This window comes from Phacochoerus africanus, chromosome 4, assembly GCF_016906955.1.
Source record: "Phacochoerus africanus isolate WHEZ1 chromosome 4, ROS_Pafr_v1, whole genome shotgun sequence".
Taxonomy (NCBI): Eukaryota; Metazoa; Chordata; class Mammalia; order Artiodactyla; family Suidae; genus Phacochoerus; species Phacochoerus africanus.
Genome location: NC_062547.1, coordinates 53,185,652 through 53,204,685, shown reverse-complemented (window position 1 = coordinate 53,204,685; position 19,034 = coordinate 53,185,652). Strand labels below are relative to the sequence as shown.

General features: G+C 42.4%; 1 protein-coding gene and 1 pseudogene across 1 annotated transcript; both read right to left on the bottom strand.

Annotated features, from left to right (window-relative positions):
• Positions 1-992: 992 nt before the first annotated feature.
• Positions 993-1,928, bottom strand: LOC125124526 (olfactory receptor 2T5-like; annotated as a pseudogene).
• Positions 1,929-10,120: 8,192 nt separating this feature from the next.
• Positions 10,121-13,595, bottom strand: LOC125124525 (olfactory receptor 2T27-like). Its single transcript, XM_047774615.1, is given in 4 exon segments — positions 10,121-10,542; positions 10,545-10,673; positions 10,676-11,072; positions 13,485-13,595. Coding segments are annotated over 4 exon segments (1,059 nt in total).
• Between the last annotated feature and the right edge of the window lie 5,439 nt (positions 13,596-19,034).

The window sequence follows — 19,034 nt, the reverse complement described above, 5'->3', positions numbered from 1 at the left end:
GTAGTTGGAAATGTACATTAAGACCATGTTATGCATGAGGGTATCTTGAATAGCATAAAACTTTTGAATAAATATGTCTATGTCAGTTTCTAAAAGAATTTGACTCATGAACTCTAGGGAAATTAGATATATATTTTATCATCAATCAGACAAGTCTGGTAACACTGTTAAATGTGAACTTCCTATAAGACCATGTACAAGTCTCTGTGTCCTTGTGCTTTGAGGTGAAAGTCTTTTCCTTTAGCTTCCCAAGCCTCCCCTCAGTCTCAAAAGGCTAATTCAGGAGTTAATGAAATATTGTTACAGCTAAAAACCAGTTAAAGCAGTCTCCATTGTGCTATGCCCTGCCTTGGCCCACTCACTTATTCTAACTGGCTTTTCACAAATGATTTCTTCCTTATAAGCTTTCTTTTTAGTAATGATTAACTTCTAGCTAGAGTTATATCTCCTGCCTGATATTTTCTCTTTATTTGAAAAGCTCCCTAAAACTCCCTCTTGTAAGCAATATTCACTTCAGAGAGAAGGTCAAGATGACTACCAGAAACTCAACAGACCATGTTAGACCAAAATGACAACTTTGAAATGGTCTATGGAGGGAGAAGAATGCAGGCAACTTAATTCTTATCAACAGTCCTGTTTTTTTGAGCTAAACCTATGAAACCCCTTTTTATTCCCTCTCAAGGGAGGATACAGTTTTGATGGCATTGGCCTGCTGTGCCCTCCTTTGCCTGGCAAAGCAATAAAGCTGTTCTCTCTGCTTAACCCAAGACTCTGTCTCCAAGACTTAATTGGTGCTGGTGTACAGAGGCCAGGTTTTGGGTACACTCTGTCCCTATTGTAGTATGGTTCATATATTAGAAATCTGAAAGAAAAGAATGCCATTTCTTTAATATTATTGAAGAACTGAAATCCAAAGTTTAGTTTTTCCTAATAGCACTTCCATTAAATGGGAAACAATAGAAAATAAGGGTGTTTTAAGGGAAAAAATGACGTTATCTTTTCTCTTTAAGCCTTTTCCAGAGAACCTTCCTCAGAGTCTCCAATATATCCTTGTTCTTCAGACTACAGATGAGGTGGTTCAATATGGGAGTGATAATTACATCAAACACAAAGGAATGCTGGTCCAAATCGGGGGAGAGAGGAAGCTGGAGTCATGTAGATGATCATAGCTGGACCAAAGCATAGGCTCACCACACTGAGGTGAGAAGAGCAGGTGGCTAGAGCTTTATTTCTGCCCTCAGGGGAGTTCATGTGGAGCACAGTGAGAAATATGAGGATGTAGGAGGTCAGGAGGAGAAAGGGAGGAGAAAGAAAACAATGCCAGATGCCAATACCACCTTCTCATATGTTGAAGTATCCTCACAAGAGAGCTTCAAAAAGGCCACAACTTCAAGGAAGAAATGGTGAATTTTCCTGTAGTCACAAGTAGAGAAATACATGACATAAATTATGTACATAAGGGAGATGAGCATACCTCCAGCCCATGGACCAGTGACCATTTTCCAACAGACTCTTGGGGGCATGATGACTAGGTATCTGAGGGGGCTACAGATGGCCAAGCAGCAGTCAAAGGCCATGAGTGTCAGGAGAACACATTCAGCTACTCTTAGCATCAAGTAAAGAAACATTTGAACTCCACAGCCAATGCGAGAGATGAAACTACATCCAGAGAATAAATCAGTAATCATTTTGGGAATACTAGTAGAGATTAGCATTAGGTCCACGAGGAAGAGCTGGCTGAGCAGGAAGTACATGGGGGTGTGGAGGTGGGTATCACCCCAGATCAGTAGGGCCAAGACTGAGTTTCCAGTGATGGCTTCCATGAGAATGAAGAGGATGATATCAATGGGGAGGTCAGGATGCCTGGAGCCTAAGAAGAGGCCCAGGAGAATGAAATCAGTAATGGAAGATTCATTTCCTCACTGCATGTCTTAGTTGACTGGTTAAATCTGGAGGATAATGGGAGAGAAACATAATGAGACTGTTCTTCCCATATAAATACACCATTGATTTGAATCTTGCCTGGAAATCAGATATTTATGGAGTGAATCCAAATATATTGCAGTGTATTTAAATATGAGAAAGATTATCTGGTAGCTATTGTTATTTACAAATATTATTTAACTATCTGGTAGGATAGACAGCACTAATGAAAAATATTGATTTTGGTCATATTATACTATGTTCTTTGGCACATTGTTGCTATAATTCCATAAGTGCTACATGTGTGATTTTCAATCAGTGTGAAAATTCTCAAACACCTTGGTGGTGAAATTTAAAGATAACATCCAGATTTCTTCTAAAGTGGTTTCTTATGCACAGCCACTGATGGGATCTAAAATCTCTGCGTATCTGTTTGTATATTTACTTCCAAAAATCTGGGCTTATCTTTAGGGGACTCACAGATCACTAAGCACGTCACCTGATCAGTCATGGGTGGGAAATTTTATGGCTCTAACCACTGAGACTGTTCTAGAATGCCTTGAAATTGACTTGAACTGGCTTTCTTGATCTCTTGATACATCAGCTAATGTAGACTGATTAGAGAAATATTGGACTTTTTTTCTGCATTGTTTCTCTGTCATATTACTTTTGCCCATGGAATAAATATATTCATTTGAGTAAGTCCTTCCATAACTTTCTGCATCATTGCATCTACAATTTCATCTTTGTCCTCTGTTCTTAGAATTTTTGTCATCTCATTATGGATGAGGATGAGTCATGAAAAAAAATTAAGAGAAAGAATTGTGGCTAAGAACTGTCTTGATATAGAATCAGGAAGGAATGGATTCATAGAACCTTAGTAGAAATTTCTTATTCTTTTGTTACTGTGTCTCTTAGAAAATATGGCTCATCAGCATTTTTAACTCACAACACAATTGTAGTTCCTAGTACTAGAAAATACTCATAAAATGAATAGGACAGTTTACTCAATATTCTGATATTTTATTGACATGATACAAAATGTTTGTCATATTATGAACCCATCTTTAATTGTCCCATAGACAGAGCATTAGAGTTTCTGTTGTCAGCTTTTTTTCTGATCACTTTGGAAAATCATAACTGTAGGAATTAAGTCCGAGACAAATATTTCACATAGCACTTTGTAAGATATTTTGTGGAATAGGTTGGTGAAACATTTCATTTTCTATCTCACCCTAGGGAGTAATTATTAGCATATTGAGTGGAAGCTCTTACATTAAAATAATCTCTTAGTTTTTTTAATCCAGAAATTTCTATAGTTTGACACTGAGATTTTCTTTCCAATCACACTTATTAATAATCCCTAGTCTCTTATATTAGTGAACCACTATTTTCAAAAAGTTGAATTAGACTTAAAGTCTTTAGCAATAAAAGCTATTTTTTTTCTCCTTCACCCAAAACCATCTCTCCACATTTCTATTTGTACAGAGGCCAAGTTTCAGCAACAGGACCTGAAATCTTTTCAAAATTTGTTTTTGTTATTTCCCCCAACACACTTTTTATTCCCACTGTACAGCATGGGGACCCAGTTACACATAGTTGTATACATAATTTTTTATCCCATTGTCATTCTGCATTCCCTATCTAGACATAGTTTTCAGTGCTACACAGCAGGATCTCATTGCTAAATGATTCCAATAGTTTGCATCTATTAACCCCAAGGTCCCAATTCATCCCCCTACCTCCGCCTTTCCCCAGGCAACCACAAGTTTATTCTCCAAGTCCATGATTTTCTTTTCTGTGGAAAGGTTCATATGTACTTTATATTAGATACTAGATATGAGTGATATCATATGATATTTGTCTTTCTCTTTCTGACTTAACTTCACTCAGGATGAGAGTCTCTAGTTCCATCCATGTTGCTGCAAATGGCATGATTTCATTCTTTTTTATGGCTGAGTAGTATTCCATTGTGTATATAAACCACATCTTCCTAATCCAATATGAAATCTTATTATTTGCATATTTATGTGTCTATTATTTTGCTCCCCTCAAGAAAATGTAAGTTTCTTGAGAGCAAAGAATTAGTTGACTACTATTTCTTCAGTGCCAATAAGGTACCTGGCAGGAAGCAGGCACTCAAGAAAAGTTTATGGGACAGAGGAATAAAATGACACACAAAAGGATGAAAAAACTATGTATACAAGAGAGAGTTGAAAAAGCAGTGATAGAGACCAGAGCTCCTAGCAGAGTATTGTGTTATGTAAACTGCTTGATCACATGCCCCTGCCACTTACTTTGATGTTCTACTCCCAAGAAACTCTTTACCTATTGGCACTGCCCACTGACTTTCCAAAGACAAAGGTGGCTTCTGTCTTCTGCTCCTCAGTCCATCCTTTATGCACAACTAAGGTCCTACAGCAACTCAGCAAGGAGTGGAGTGGAACTGGCCTTTGGCTTGAGGGTAGGATGCCTGTGCAAAATCAAAATGAACAGCATGAGTTTTCCAGCTCTGGATATAGCATTCACATATATATTCTGAGTTTAAAGAATTGAAAAGGTGATTTTCCAACATGACAGCATTGTTAAGTTAAGGTAAGCAAATAAACTGAGTTAATCTCACAGACAAGTGACTGGGTAGGGGATTCTGTGCAGCTGAGCCCTGGCTCATTATAGGCCTTCATGATTATATGTTGAATTTACAAATTCAAGTATGAATTTGAGCATACTTTTTGAATTTATAAATCTGCAGCAAATTTTAAATATTTGATGTGTCTTGAATAATAACATGCTTTTTTTTTGAAACTTGGCTTGGTTAGAACTTCTCTCTAAAGCCTAGGAAATCACAAAGATGTCTTAAACCACATTTCCAGGAAACAAGGATTTCACCTATGTTTAAAACACAAAGAACTTAACTTTTTTGCTTAGGCCAACTAGATACTAACTAACTAAGAGCCAATCAGTTTAGTACTATTATAAACTGTATACATGTAAATACAGATGATTTAGGAAATTATCAACTAAAATCTGCCTCAGGGTCTGACCATTCACTGAATTCTCATGCAGCTGTTCAACTTTCCAGAACATACACCTGGGAGCTTCTTCTGAAGCACTTTGACAATGTTACCCCATATAAAGCCTCACAAATTACTTCTAAGCCTTGTGTCTCCCCACATGAGCCAAAGGCAATGACTTCTTTCTCCATTGTGCACTACCTTGTTATCACGTGTGTGGTCATCTTTGTCACCTTTCTGGGGATTCTTGATTCTATATCTCTCTTTCTATTCTTCAGCTCATCAAGTCAGACATCAGACTCTATGTGTAGAATCAAACCTTATAACTGATGATTTTGGTGAAGTTGGTACTGCAAGATCCTAGCTGCTTCAGAGTGTCTCTGGTAATCCATGAAGCAGAGATTAAATATAGCACCATGGACAGCAGAGACACTTTGAGCTCTCTGGGGAATATGTCAGCTCAGTCCAGCCCCAGTAGGTAATTAGCTCAGGTGCCTGGTGGGTCAGAGCCAAATTCATCAGGGAAAAAAGTCACCTTCAGCCCTCTGCACAGCAGGAGGTTTTTAAAGAGCAAGGTGAGCTTTAAACATCAATTCGTTGTTTACTACCTCTGTGACCTGAGCAGTTTCCATTGTCTCCCTTGCTTCCATTTCCTCAACTACAAGTTGGAGATAACAGTAGACCTTTTTCATAGGTTGTTATAAAAGTTGGATGAAATAATGCATGTGAACAGTATATCCTACCTGGTCCATAATTGTGTTAAGGTGGATTTTCAAGAGTCAAATATATCACAAAGTAGCTAATATTGATTTAACTGAATTAACTGAGATTTCACCAGTAATAGATGATTTTGGTACATGGAAGTTAACAAAAATCACCCCAGTTCATATACTAAGACATAATCTGATCAAATTGGAAGTTCTGTGGCTTAGCTAATATGAGGGAGGAGTCTGCTCCAATATGAAGGAGGAGTCTGCATTTCGAGAGAGGAGAATCTGACTAAAAGGTAAGCTTGGTGGGTGTTTTTTATTTTATTGGAGTATAGTTGATTTACAATGTTGTGTTAGTTTCAGATATACAGCAAAGTCAATCAGTTATGCATATATCACATATTATTTTTTTCCCATATAAGTTATTACAGAATATTGAGTAGATTTCCCTGTGTTATACAACAGGTCTTTGTTACTTACCTATTTTATATATAGTAGCATGTATATGTTAAACCCATCATCCTAACTTATCCCTCCCCCAACAGTTTCTCCTTTGGTAACCATTAGTTCGACTTCAAAATCTGTGAGTTTCCATTTTACAAATAAATTATTTTGGGTGGTTTTAAATCTAGCCAAATACACTGATAATCAGTGGCTTCAGTGGATATTCTGTCCCTTCTTCCACTCATCACAAACTTCTACCAGCTGCTGGAAGTCCCCTCTGATTCCACGTTGTGTGTATTTCTTTGTGTTTCTGCCAGTCCCAGAGGACATAGTTGTTTATGTTTCTTCTTGTTCCTCAAAAATGCCTTGTAATTTTTTAGTACTTTATAACATTTTAAATAATGTAGACTTTGTAAATGCTCGAGAAATATGTCCTTTCAACTCAACGCTAGAATGAGGGGGTTGCCAATGATTAAGAGCCCTTCTTCTACATCTGCTATTTGAATTCTTTATTTTGTGCAGCAATTACTTGCAAGACAATTCCTATGAGCCTGAATTCTTTTTAGGGCTTCACAAATAAACTCATTAAACTATGACCACAACTTAACAAAGTAGGTACTGTTATCATCTCCACTTTATAAGAGAGAAAACTGCGGTCTGGAAGTATTACTAATTTGTCTAATGCCAAAGAACTATAAGAGGAAAGGCCTAATTTGAACCCTAGAAGTCCATCTTCAGAGACTATAACCCTCACAATTGTGCCAGGCTCCTAGCTCTCTGACAATTTCCCAAGCCTACTCACCATGTTCTAGTCCTCCAGTTATACTTGCTCTTCTCTGACCATACTCTCAGTAATCTGATTGGACTCCCAGCCTTTTGATAATGATCAATCCATTGCCTGAAGAAAGTACCTTCCTTGACAACAGGTAGAACTAGGCTTCTCTTTTGGAACAATTCAGAACACTGGGAATTCTAAAGCACTATCTAGAGTTTGGGTCCAAGTGCACTGTGCCATAATTCTTTGACATTTTGATATTTATGTATATTAGATTCCATCCTGGGAGATGAGCCTCAGGTTTGTTATTTATTTATTGCCTTTTTAGGGCGGCAGCCATGGCAATTCCCAGGCTAGAGGTCCAATCAGAGCTGCAGCTGCAGCCCTACATCACAGCCACAGCAACACAGCATCTGAGCTGAGTCTGTGACCTATACCACAGCTCATAGCAATGCCAGATCCTTAACCCTCTGAGTGAGGCCAGTAACCTTCATTGATACTAATCGGATTCATTTCTGATGCACCACAATGGGAAGTCCCAGGTTTATTGTTGACCTTGGCCAGCCCAGACATGTGAAGATGTCCCTGGCAGAGAGAGTCAGGGCCAGCCACACTGCAGAGTTCTTACTATCCAGTTTGGGGTTAGAATATGGGAAATCAACAATTAATTAAAATAAAATAAAACATAGTAGAAAGCTATTTCATGTTTCCTGTCAGTAAACATGTCCACCCCTGTTGCTCTAGGAAGACATTTACAGAGAGGATCCCCACCCTGTGACAGATCACCTGGGCAGTGTGCACTGGAGGAAGAATTTTGCAGTAGTATTTCTGCATAGGCAGAAGCTTTCACACAACCCACTTGGGTCATCTGGGCTTCAGGTCCAGCACTTGATATTGTGATAACTACTAAAATGAATCTTGAGGGTCAAAAAAATGAACTGAAAAACAAGAGGTTTTTTTTTTCATTTGTTTGTTTGTTTTTCCCAATTTGCATGTATGGCTCAATTGAGAAGTCACTGAGTTTAAAGTGGAAGACTTGTGAGGTCCCAGATCCAACTATTTCCCTGATGTTGGTCAACTCACTAAGCCCTATAACACCTCATACATGGAAGAGAACATAACTCATGGGGGTTAGGAGGAGTTAACAAGCTTATTATATATTTACAACTCATAAGTTTATACCCATACTATTTACTGATGCTATTCTAAGGATCACAGTATGTCAATTTATATGCATAAATGAAACATAGTAATCTAGTTATTTTGGTTGAATAAATTTGAGTGGATGTCTATATAGAACTAATGCAATAATTCATTAATGATACCAAGTAAAATTTGGTGTGATTGGATGTCTTACCAAGTTGGATGCTTGTTTAGCATGGCAAAATTATAATAATTCAATACTTTTGATTTATGGTTAACAATTCTTCATAGTTATACTTTCTAATTCTCTGAAAGATCTCATAAGACATGTTATTCTTCACAATTTGCAGGTGAGGAAAAGTAAGGTTACTAGATCTACCAGAAAATGTCCTGAAGGTCAGGAAAGAAAGGAGTTGAATTATTACTCTCCTCACATCCTACATCAATGCTCACTATTTCTGTTGGACTCAATTATTGCCAAGCTATAGCCTTCATTAACTACTAGACAACTTGATTTGCTGCCCTGATTCTGCCATTTATTATCCCCATACCACAGAATAAATCACTAACCTCTTTAAGCTCAGTTTACTCATCTACACAAAAGTAAATGAAGATTGCAACATTGCAATTGATCATTTCAGAGAGTGTTGGAACAGGTATGAAAACCAACAGTCCCAGGAGAAGTCTCATTTCTTCTCTAAGTTCAGTATTTGAAGGATAATAGGAACTTCTGGCTCTGCAAATCATCTTCACTAATGAATTCACTAATCAAATACATATTGTGGACATTTTGCAAGGCACAGGATGTGCAGAAGGGAGCATTAGTGCTGGAGGGAGATCTGGTATCACTGAGTTAGCCTGAGGGGAGCAGAGGAGGTTGTGCAGAGTAAGAGGTATTGAATTAAAATCTAAGGGATGGAAAGTCTAGGAAGAGTGAGGACTGGGGAGGGGGGTGGAGAGGGGCTTTGTAGGCAGAGAAAACAGCCTGTGCAAAGGTGCAGCAGATGGGAGAGAACATGGCACCTGTAGATGCTACAAGCTGCTGGACATTGTTAGAGCTCAAGCAGATAGTGGAACTGGTGGTAGAATTACTGGGCCATGTCATGCAAGTCCTTGCTTCCATGTGGCCCTCCCCATGGGTCATGGGAGGCCAGTGATGCATGATGAGCCTCAGACCAAGAAAATGGGTATCTGCATATGGAAAAGTTATACTGGTGGAAGTGTGTATAAACTGTAATGAACAAAGGGGCCAGGAGTTCCTGCTGTGACTCAGCAAAAATGGATCTGACCAGTACCCATGAGGATGCAGGTTTGATCCCTGGCCTTTCTCAGTGGGTTAAAGATCTGGCATTGCCATGAGCTGTGGTGTAGACTGCAGATGTGGCTCAGATCTGGCATTGCTGTGGTTGTGGCATAGGCCAGTGGCTACAGCTCTGATTCGATCCCTAGCCTGAGGACCTCCATACACTGTGGGTGCAGCCCTGAAAAGAACAAAATGAAAGGGGGGTGGAGAGCTGGAACATTCCTAAGCTATTACTGTTAGAGGTTAGGGGAATAGAATGAAAAGGGGACAAACATATTCATCATATTTAGGAAGTTAATAGATATGGCATGTTGTATAACTAGATATGCAAAAGTGATGATAGAAAGTGCTTGCTCTTGCTTTATTTCATGCTTGCTTAAAAACCTGTAATTACTGGGAAATTGGACTTTGATACTAATAAAATTTAATGGAATGTGTGGTCTCAGTTCTCTTTATTTTCTTCCCAAGAATGCTAAAATATTCTTATATGTTTTTGCTATATCTAAAAGAAGAGGGATCCTCCATTCCAGGTGACACAAATGAAGCAAGATGAGGGGATTAGGTAAAAGTTGTGATTTAGACCTCATATATATTTCCTTAAAGTGGTGTCATTTTTGTGTTCCTCTGTGCTCAAAGAACTCATTGATTTAGTTACTTAAAACTGATGTTATTAGGAGGCAGGGATACAGAGAATCCAATACTTACAGAGAGAAAATAGGGACAGAGTCACACTGGGTTTCCTGAGACCCTGAAGTCACCCAGAGATACCTGAAAACTCCAAACTGTCTACTCATCAGGATATGGGAACCTAATTTGAAATGGGGTATCTCCCCAGCACCTTCCTCATTGAGCCCACCACTTCCCTGTTCCTCAAGCTATAGATAAGGGGGTTCAGCATGGGGGTGAGAATTGTGTCAGACATAAAGAGAGCCTGATTCAGAATACGGGTGTGGAAAGACCTAGGCCTCATGTATATCAGCATGGCTGGGCCATAGTAAAAGGTAACCACAGTCTGATTGGAGGAACAAGTAGCTGGGGCTTTGTTCATGTCCTCTGGGGAGTTAATTTGCAGGACCCAGAGGAAGATGAGGGTATATGAGGTCAGAATGAGGTTTGTGGGAAGAAGAACCAAAATGATGGTCATTACTACCCCTTTCTCGTGGGCAGAGATATCCTCACAGGACAGCTTCAGGATCACTTTGACCTCACAAAAGGAGTGGTGGAGCTCTTAAGGCCACAGAGAGGAAAATGCATGGCATAGGCAGTGTGGACAAAGTATGCCAGAGCTCCTCCCACCCAGGGCCCCACAGCTATCAGCTGGGAGACCCAGTGGCTTATAATGATTGGGTATTTGAGAGGATAACAGCCACATAGTGGTCATATGCCATGAATGTCAGGAGGAGACACTCAGTGATTCCCAGAGTCAAGGTGAAGAAGATCTGGGCCTCACAGTCATTCAGGGAGATATTTCTCTTCCCTGAGAAAAAGCTGACCAACATTTTGGGGACTATGCTAGAGATGAAAGCCAGGTCAATGAGGGAGTGTTGGCTAAGCAGGAAATACATGGAAGTGTGAAGGCAAGGATCTGCCCAGATGAGGAGGATCAAGGTGGTGTTTCCTGTGATGGCAATGGTGACGATAAGAAGGACAACAGAAACAAATAGGCCAGTGTATCTCATTACAGGGAAGAGGCCCAGGAGAATGAAGTCTGAGCTCAATGTCTCATTTTCTGTCTCCATGTTTTCTCTTATTGGCTTCACCTGAAAGATAATGGAGGCTTTTAAAACACTCACATGTATATGAGACAAGAGGATTAAGCCAAGACTTTAAATTTAGTAATTGATGCCATAACATGAAAACTTTTGGGTGAACTGAAAGAATTTTATCTGTTTTATAAAGGTTGAAATCACAGGAGAGGAATTAATAACTAGAGCATTAAAGTGACACATTAGATTTTTCCCCATCAATGTTCCAGCCCTTTCTATATGCACTTTTTCTACTTCATCTTTAATTCTCTTCTTTTGATAATCTAAGTAATTCTAATATTTATGCCTTTTTTCATATTTATGGTTTCAATCAATGCAATTTTGGCATTGAAAAAGGTTTCTTTAATAAAATAATTCTATTATTCAAGTGTAATATGGGCTAAAAATGTCCCTTGAAATAACTGTATTTTGGGAAACTCTAATAACATTTATTTAACTTGATGTTTATCCTTCAGGACAGGGACCATTGCAGGCTGAACATAATGGGGCCTCAGAAATATTAGTTTGCTCAGGAATCACCAGCTGTATTCAGAGGTTCAATGAGCAACAAAAATTAAATTTAACGTCTCCAAGAAGGATGAGAAAAGGCACAACTTTTAAAGTTGATGCCCATCCTTATTGTATTTTAGAGTCAATTTAGATGGAATTTTATTTCATTTATATAGTCAGAAACAAGGAAATTACCTCAAGGATTTACAATTTCCACCCAGTTGCCCTTTTCCTTCCTAGCCAGCCTGATCCATGAGAAAAAGGAATACCCAAGTACCTGAGAGGATTATCTTCTGGCAACTTTGGGAGCATTTCATGCAGATAAAGTGTTTTTATCTGAGCCTCTGTGAACCCCAGTAGCCTCTGCCCTGAGGTCAGAAGAGTCTCTCAGCCAACAGAGGAGAGTTGCTTCCCTGTCTCTTTCTACTCTTCCTACTTGGTTTCATGAACCCCTTTAAGCTCTGACTTTTGGCTCCTTAGACATGACTTTGCACTAGGACCACATGAACTACTTGCTAAAATGCAGGTTCTGGAATCCAGTCCAAGAGATTTGTATGCTTAAGCCTAGGATGAGATCCTGAAATCTGCATCTCTAAGAGGAGCCCATATGATGCTAATGGTTGGCAATATAGGCTGCAATTGAGAAGGCTGATCCTGGCATGGGGCCCGGATTCCATTGATGTATTGGGGCCCAGATTCAGTTGTGTATCTGCATACTCTGTTACATTCTCTTAGCCACACAGACATATACATAAATTGGCTTCCATACTTTCTCTTAACAACAAAACTAACTTAATTAACTGGTACCTTTGGATAGCTACAGAGCCTATAGAGCATTGAACCTGTAATCACAGGCCATAGTAGAACAATCATATTTGTTTTCTGTCTCATGTCAAATTGATTAACTGAAGTCTATAGATCTGATAAGATGCTGTTATACATTCTGTTGCACATACACTTGGATGAGCAGGTGATTAAAAATATTCTGCATTTTGTTTCAAATTAAGAACTTTTTTTTTTGTCTTTTTGGCATTTCTTGGGCCGCTCCTGCAGCATATGGAGGTTCCCAGGCTAGGGGTCTAATCGGAGCTGTAGCTGCCACCCTACACCAGAGCCACAGCAACGCAGGATCCGAGCCGTGTCTGTGACCTACACCACAGCTCACGGCAATGCTGGATCATTAACCCACTGAGCAAGGGCAGGGATCGAACCCACAACCTCATGGTTCCTAATCGGATTCGTTAACCACTGCACCACGATGGGAACTCCAAATTAAGAACTTCTTACTCTCAGTACACTTTACTCCTCAAAGCCGTAAAAATGAACTATTTGCATGAACACTTAAGGAACAATTAATGTCAAAATAATATATTACTCAGTGAGTTTCTTTTTTTTCCAAACCATGAAGAACACAGTGACTTGACATAACTGTTTTCTTTTTTTAAAATCCCAACCTTTATAATAAGTAGTTCCATTGAAATGGAATTTTAACTAAAGAACAACCCCCACCCCCTTGGCTAAGAAGGCAGCTACAAGCCTTTCCAGCTGTGCTCATCACTATTCCACCCTTCTTGTAATAATGTAACAACTGTGTGCTCTCTGTCCAAGCCAGCAGCCCTGCTAATCAGGTACCCAGCATTGCTTATCAGTTCTGCTTCTGTAACCTTGCTTGCTCAGTTTCTTAGGGAGGAACACTGTCTGCTTGGGGATGGGGGAGGTCTGGGATGCTTACATGGGAAAATCAAGACCTTGTAGTGCATAAAAGTTACTGAGAACAAAGACCTGGTGCTCAGACTCTGGAGGTGACTCCTCTGAGCCCGCACCAGTGCTGAATAAACCTTGCTTTCCCATATCTCTGAGTGCTGTTTGTCTCCTTCCGTTGCCACAGTTTTTGCGGTTTCTGCAACATTTTGGTGCATTGGCCGGGAAGCCGACAACCCAGCTGGCCTCTTGTGCCACCGTTGTCGGGGAACCGGGGGAGGCCACAGTCGCCGGCCCGGTGACAGGTGGATAGAGCGCACTGGCCATTTTGCTGGATCCAGACCCTCACTCGGGCCGTGGCCTTGGACCACACCGCTTCCCGAATGGACTCAGAAGGAGAGTGGAAACAGGTTCCAGGACAGGATGTCGGACTGGTGAGTGCCCCGGGGACATCTCCCCAAGTCAGGACCCGGCATACAGTGGAAGGAGAGACTGATCGCCTCTCAGTGACCAAAGGGTCACTCAGGTCAGGGTTTGCTCCCTTGGGATTGGGAGGCTTGTCAATTCTGGTATGTGTGTGTGAGTGACTGGAGAGAATGAGAGCCCGTGCTCCACTGTCTTTGGACTACGGAGCCAGAGTGAGTCCTAACCTGCAGTTCCGTGGCGACCCTCATACGGCTTATGGTGGCCCTCTTCGGGGGGATCCTGACGTTGGGGTTTATACAGTCCCACCTATGCTAAGAGGCACCTGAAATATCTCCCCCGGGGGAGTGGTCAGGCGGACAACACGATTGTTACCTGAGGCCTAGTCCTCACTGTTTGTCTTGCGTCACCGGCACAGGGAGGGACTTCACACAATGGGTAAATCGGCTTCCAAGCCCACTGTCTTAGAGTATATGGTTAAGAATTTTAAGAAAGGATTTTCTAGAGATTATGGTGTTAAATTGAGTCTTGGAAAATTGTGTACCCTCTGTACCCTAGAGTGTTGGCTGTCTCCTTTGGTGTTGGCTGGCCTCCGGAAGGGACCTTAGATGTATTCACAGTTACAGCAGTATATAATGTTATAACAGGAGACCCTGGACACCCAGACCAATTTCCATATATTGATCAATGGTTGGAAATTGCCTATTTGAGGCCCCCATGTGTTCGCTTCTGCACCACAGACCAGGGACAGTGTAAGGTGCTAGTAGCCCAGTCCAAGAAGAAAACCTTGTCTCAAAAAAAGGTGCCACCTATTTACCAAGGGGAACCTGAGGACTCGCCCCCTATGCCACAACTTTATGTGCTGCCAGCCCCACCTCCAGGAGCCGAAGGTCCCCAGATGCCAGATAACCCACCTCCTTCTGTTTCTCCTCCTCCTTCTGCTTCTGAAGTTCCCAAGGCGATATCACCCCGCAGCCAGATTCCCCAGATTCCCTATGAGCAGGTGTCTCAGTTCAGCTCAGGGAGCAGCCACTCCAGCATTGCAAATGCCCTTACGGGAGACATGGGGACCACAGCAAGTCGCCCCCGATGGGACCATACAAGAGGGGGAACATTTTTATTATTACCAGCCCTCTTCCACTGCCGATCTCCTCAACTGGAAACTCCATACCCCCTCATATTCTGAAAAGCCTCAGGCGCTGATTGATCTCTTAGAATTCATTTTCCAGACACACTGTCCCACCTGGATAGACTGCTGGCAACTCCTTTTTACTCTATTTGACACTGAAGAGAGGTGGTGAATTGTAACAGAAGCCCAAAAATGGCTTCAGGCCAATGCGGGGGGTCGAGCAGACTTGGCAAACTGGGTGAGGGAAGACTTCCCAGAAGAAAACCCCCACTGGGACTATGACACTAAAGAAGGGAAATGTAACCTAGAGAGGTACTGGCAGGCCTTCCTACAAGGGGCAAAAGCTGGGGCTAAAAAGCCCACTAATATAGCTAAGATCAGTGAGATACTACAAGAGCCGAATGAAAGCCCAGCCAAATTATATGAGAGACTATGTGAGGCTTTGTGAACCTACACCCCTTTTGATCCTAAGGCCCCTGAGAACCAACGGATGATAAATGCTACCTTTGTGGGACAAGCCCAATCAGATATCCATAAAAAGCTACAGAAATTAGAAGGCTTTGCAGGAAAGAATGCCACTAAACTGTTGGAAATAGCCAACAAGGTTTTTATTAACCAAGACCAGGTGGCCCGCTGTGATGCAGAAAAGAGAATGAAACAAAAAGTGACTCTTCTGGCAGCCACCCTGTCAAAACCGGTGCCCCCAGTGGGACCACCCCGTAGGGGACAAGGCACAAGGCCAGGGAAAAGGAGTCCCCTGGTACATGACCAGTGTGCTTACTGCAAAGAAAAGGGACATTGGAAAAATGAATGCCCCAACCGTCTTGAGAAAAAGACCAAGGCCCCACCTAGCCGGTACTGATCTGAGCCATTCAGCACCAACCTGATCAGCCTAGCTGAGTCTGATTAGGGGGGACCAGGCTCTCTCCAACTGGGCCCCCGAGAGCCTATGGTCAGAATTCAAGTAGGGAGCCACCCCATAGACTTTATGGTTGACACAGGTGCTGAACTTTCTGTGGTTACACAATCTGTAGCTCCCCTCTCGGGGAAAGAAACCACCATCGTTGGGGCCACAGGTAGCCAAACCCACAGGCCCTTCTGTTGTCTTCGACGACGTTGGTTAGGAGGCCATGAAGTAATACATGAATTTCTTTACCTGCCTGACTGCCCAGTCCCCCTGATGGGAAGAGACCTGCTGGCTAAAATGGGGACCATTCCCCAGAACTAGAGACTAAACACCCATTGGTTTGGGCTGAAGGAAACCCACCAGGACTGGCAAAATGCCACGTTCCTGTCTTAATTGATCTAAAACCTGGAGCTCAACCGGTAAAGCTACGGCAATACTCAATTCCCAGAGAAGCTCGACTGGGAATCCAGGTTCTCCTGGATAGGCTGCTTCAGCATGGACTGTTAATAAAATGTCAGTCCCCTTGGAACACCCCTTTACTGCCCATGAAAAAACCAGGAACACAGGACTACCTCCCAGTACAGAACTTGAGAACCATAAATAAAGCAACAGTCACATTACACCCGTCCGTCCCTAACACATATACCCTGCTACGGCTGACCCCCTCCATTGCTGAGTGGTTTACTTGCCTGGACTTAAAAGACGCCTTTTTCTGCCTGTGGGTGGCACCTGCCAGTCAGCCCTTGTTTGCTTTTGAATGGGAAAATCCACATACAGGTACAAAGGAACAGCTCACCTGGACTAGACTCCCACAAGGGTTCAAAAACTCTCCCACTCTTTTTAGCGGCACCTTAGCTTCTGACCTGGCTGAATTTCCTGGACAAAAACTGGGCTGTGTTTTGATACAGTATGTTGATGACCTCTTACTAGCTGGCACCACAGAGGCTCAGTGCCTAGAGGGAAGAGCTCTCCTTTCCCTACTGATGGAGGCAGGGTATCGGGTATCAAAGAAAAAGGCACAAATCTGCAAAAAACAAGTCAAGTATCTGCAGGGCCAACAAATGCTGGGGACTGAAAGAAAGCAGGCAGTTTGTGTCATTCCTGTCCCTACCACCCGCCGGAAGGTCCCTAAGTTCCTAGGGGCAGCAGGATTCTGCCGGATATGGATCCCCGGGTTTTCAGACTTGGCCAGGCCTCAGTATGAGGCTCTAAAAGGAGAAAAAAAAAGGCTCCCCTTGAATGGGGACCAAGCCAGGAGGCAGCATTTCAGACAATCAAAACCAAACTCACTGAGGCTCCAGCCTTGGGACTTCCTGATGTAGCCAGAGAATTTAACCTTTTTGTTCATGAAAAAAATGGGATGGCTTTGGGAGTCTTAACTCAAAAATTTGGGCCTTGGCAGAGGCCAAGGACATATCTGTCTAAACAAATTGACTCAGTTGCAGCCAGATGGCCTCCCTGTCTCTGAGTGCTGGCAGCTACCACCTTGTTGGTGAGAGAGGCTGACAAGTTGACCCTGGGACAAAATCTCAATGTTAAAGTCCCACACTCAGTTGTAACCCTAATGGATACCAGGGGCCACATTGGCTCACACATGCACGAATGACTCAATATCAAGGGTTACTATGTGAAAATCCATGGGTAAAACGAGGTTGTACGAATGGTGAACCCAGCCACTTTTCTGCCAGTTAAAGAGGGGCCCCACAGACCAGCTGGGGCACAGCACTGCGGACTGTCCCCATTTGAGGATATGAAAGTGGACTTCACTGAGGTCACCCCTAGGAAGGGGTACAAATATTTACTAGTTTTTATCTGTACTTTTTCAGGATGGGTAGAGGCCTTCTCTACCTGAACTGAAAAGGCAAGGGAAGTAACCAAGGCACTCCTGAGAGACATTATTCCCAGATATGGAATGCCTCTGACCATCGGGTCAGATAATGGACCGGCATTTGTGGCCAAAACAGTACAACAGGTGGTAAAAGCTTTACAGATCCGATGGAAACTACATTCTGCTTATCGCCCTCAAAGGTCAGGGAAAGTAGAATGCATAAACCGAACCCTTAAACAGACCCTGGCAATATTATGTCAGGAAACTGGCTTGCCCTGGATAGACATGTTGCTGGTGGCCTTCTTAAAAGTGAGATGCTCACCCCGAGCGGGAATAGGATTCTCACCATTTGAAATCTTATATGGAAGGCCACCTCCACTAATCAGTTTAAAAGGAAACACCAGGGAGTTAGGAGACTTGAAATTACATAAACAATTACAAGGACTGGGGCTCACTATTTCTCGGATACATAGATGGGTCACACAGAATACCTGTGTCCTTAGGTATAACAGTACACCTCCACAAGCTGGGGGACCAGGTGTGGATAAAGGACTGGAAAAAGGAGCCTTTGAGGCCAGTATGGAAGGGCCCCTATACTGTAATTCTAACCACCCCCACTGCTCTTAAAGTAACAGGAATAGATGCTTGGATCCATCATTCTAGAGTAAAACCATCTGGCCCAGCTGATGACCATGGAGAGTGGGAGACCGCCCTCGATCCGGAGAGACCTCTTCGCCTGACAATACAGAAGGAGATGACGATCTCAAAGCCCTGCTCTGACCACACTGGAAGCTGGTCAGTCAATGCACGGCTGAAGCTTGAGGAATCGGCTGCCTGTGAGCCCAAGTGGAAGGAGGGTTTCAAAATAAACATTCACATTGACGGAAAAGGCCTTGACCCTGGAGCTATGCTACATTTCCAGAGAATCACTTTTGTGCTCCAAGCCCCTCTCACAGGGTCTTTCATTCCTTCTATGAAGAGATAAAAAACACCCCACCTCCCATTCTGGCCACAACTAAGAAGTTGTTCTTAGCCCTGGCAGAAACTATTGCACAAACTCTCAAGTACTCCTCTTGTTATGTATGCAGGGGAATGAACACAGGAGACCACTGGCCTTGGCAAGCCAGAGAACTGGACCCATTAGAGCCTCAATGAGACTGCATACACCCAACTCACCAGTGGGGCATGGCTCCTCAGAACTGCTATTATAGGGAGAAATTGTCTTGCGAGGCGGGGAGGACGGTTTAATGTTTCTGTTGGAAGCCTAACATGTTTAGGCCTAAGGTATTATAATCTGACTGCCCAAAAGACTCAATGGTGGTCATCCTCCAATCGCTCAGAGCCCAAGCCTAATCCCTTGTCTAACTTTTCCCACCTTCGACAAGCATGGGAAGATATCAGTACTAATATGCAGTGGTGGGCACCAAAGGGATTATATTGGATTTGTGGGAAAATGGTCTATTCCATACTCCCCCCAAA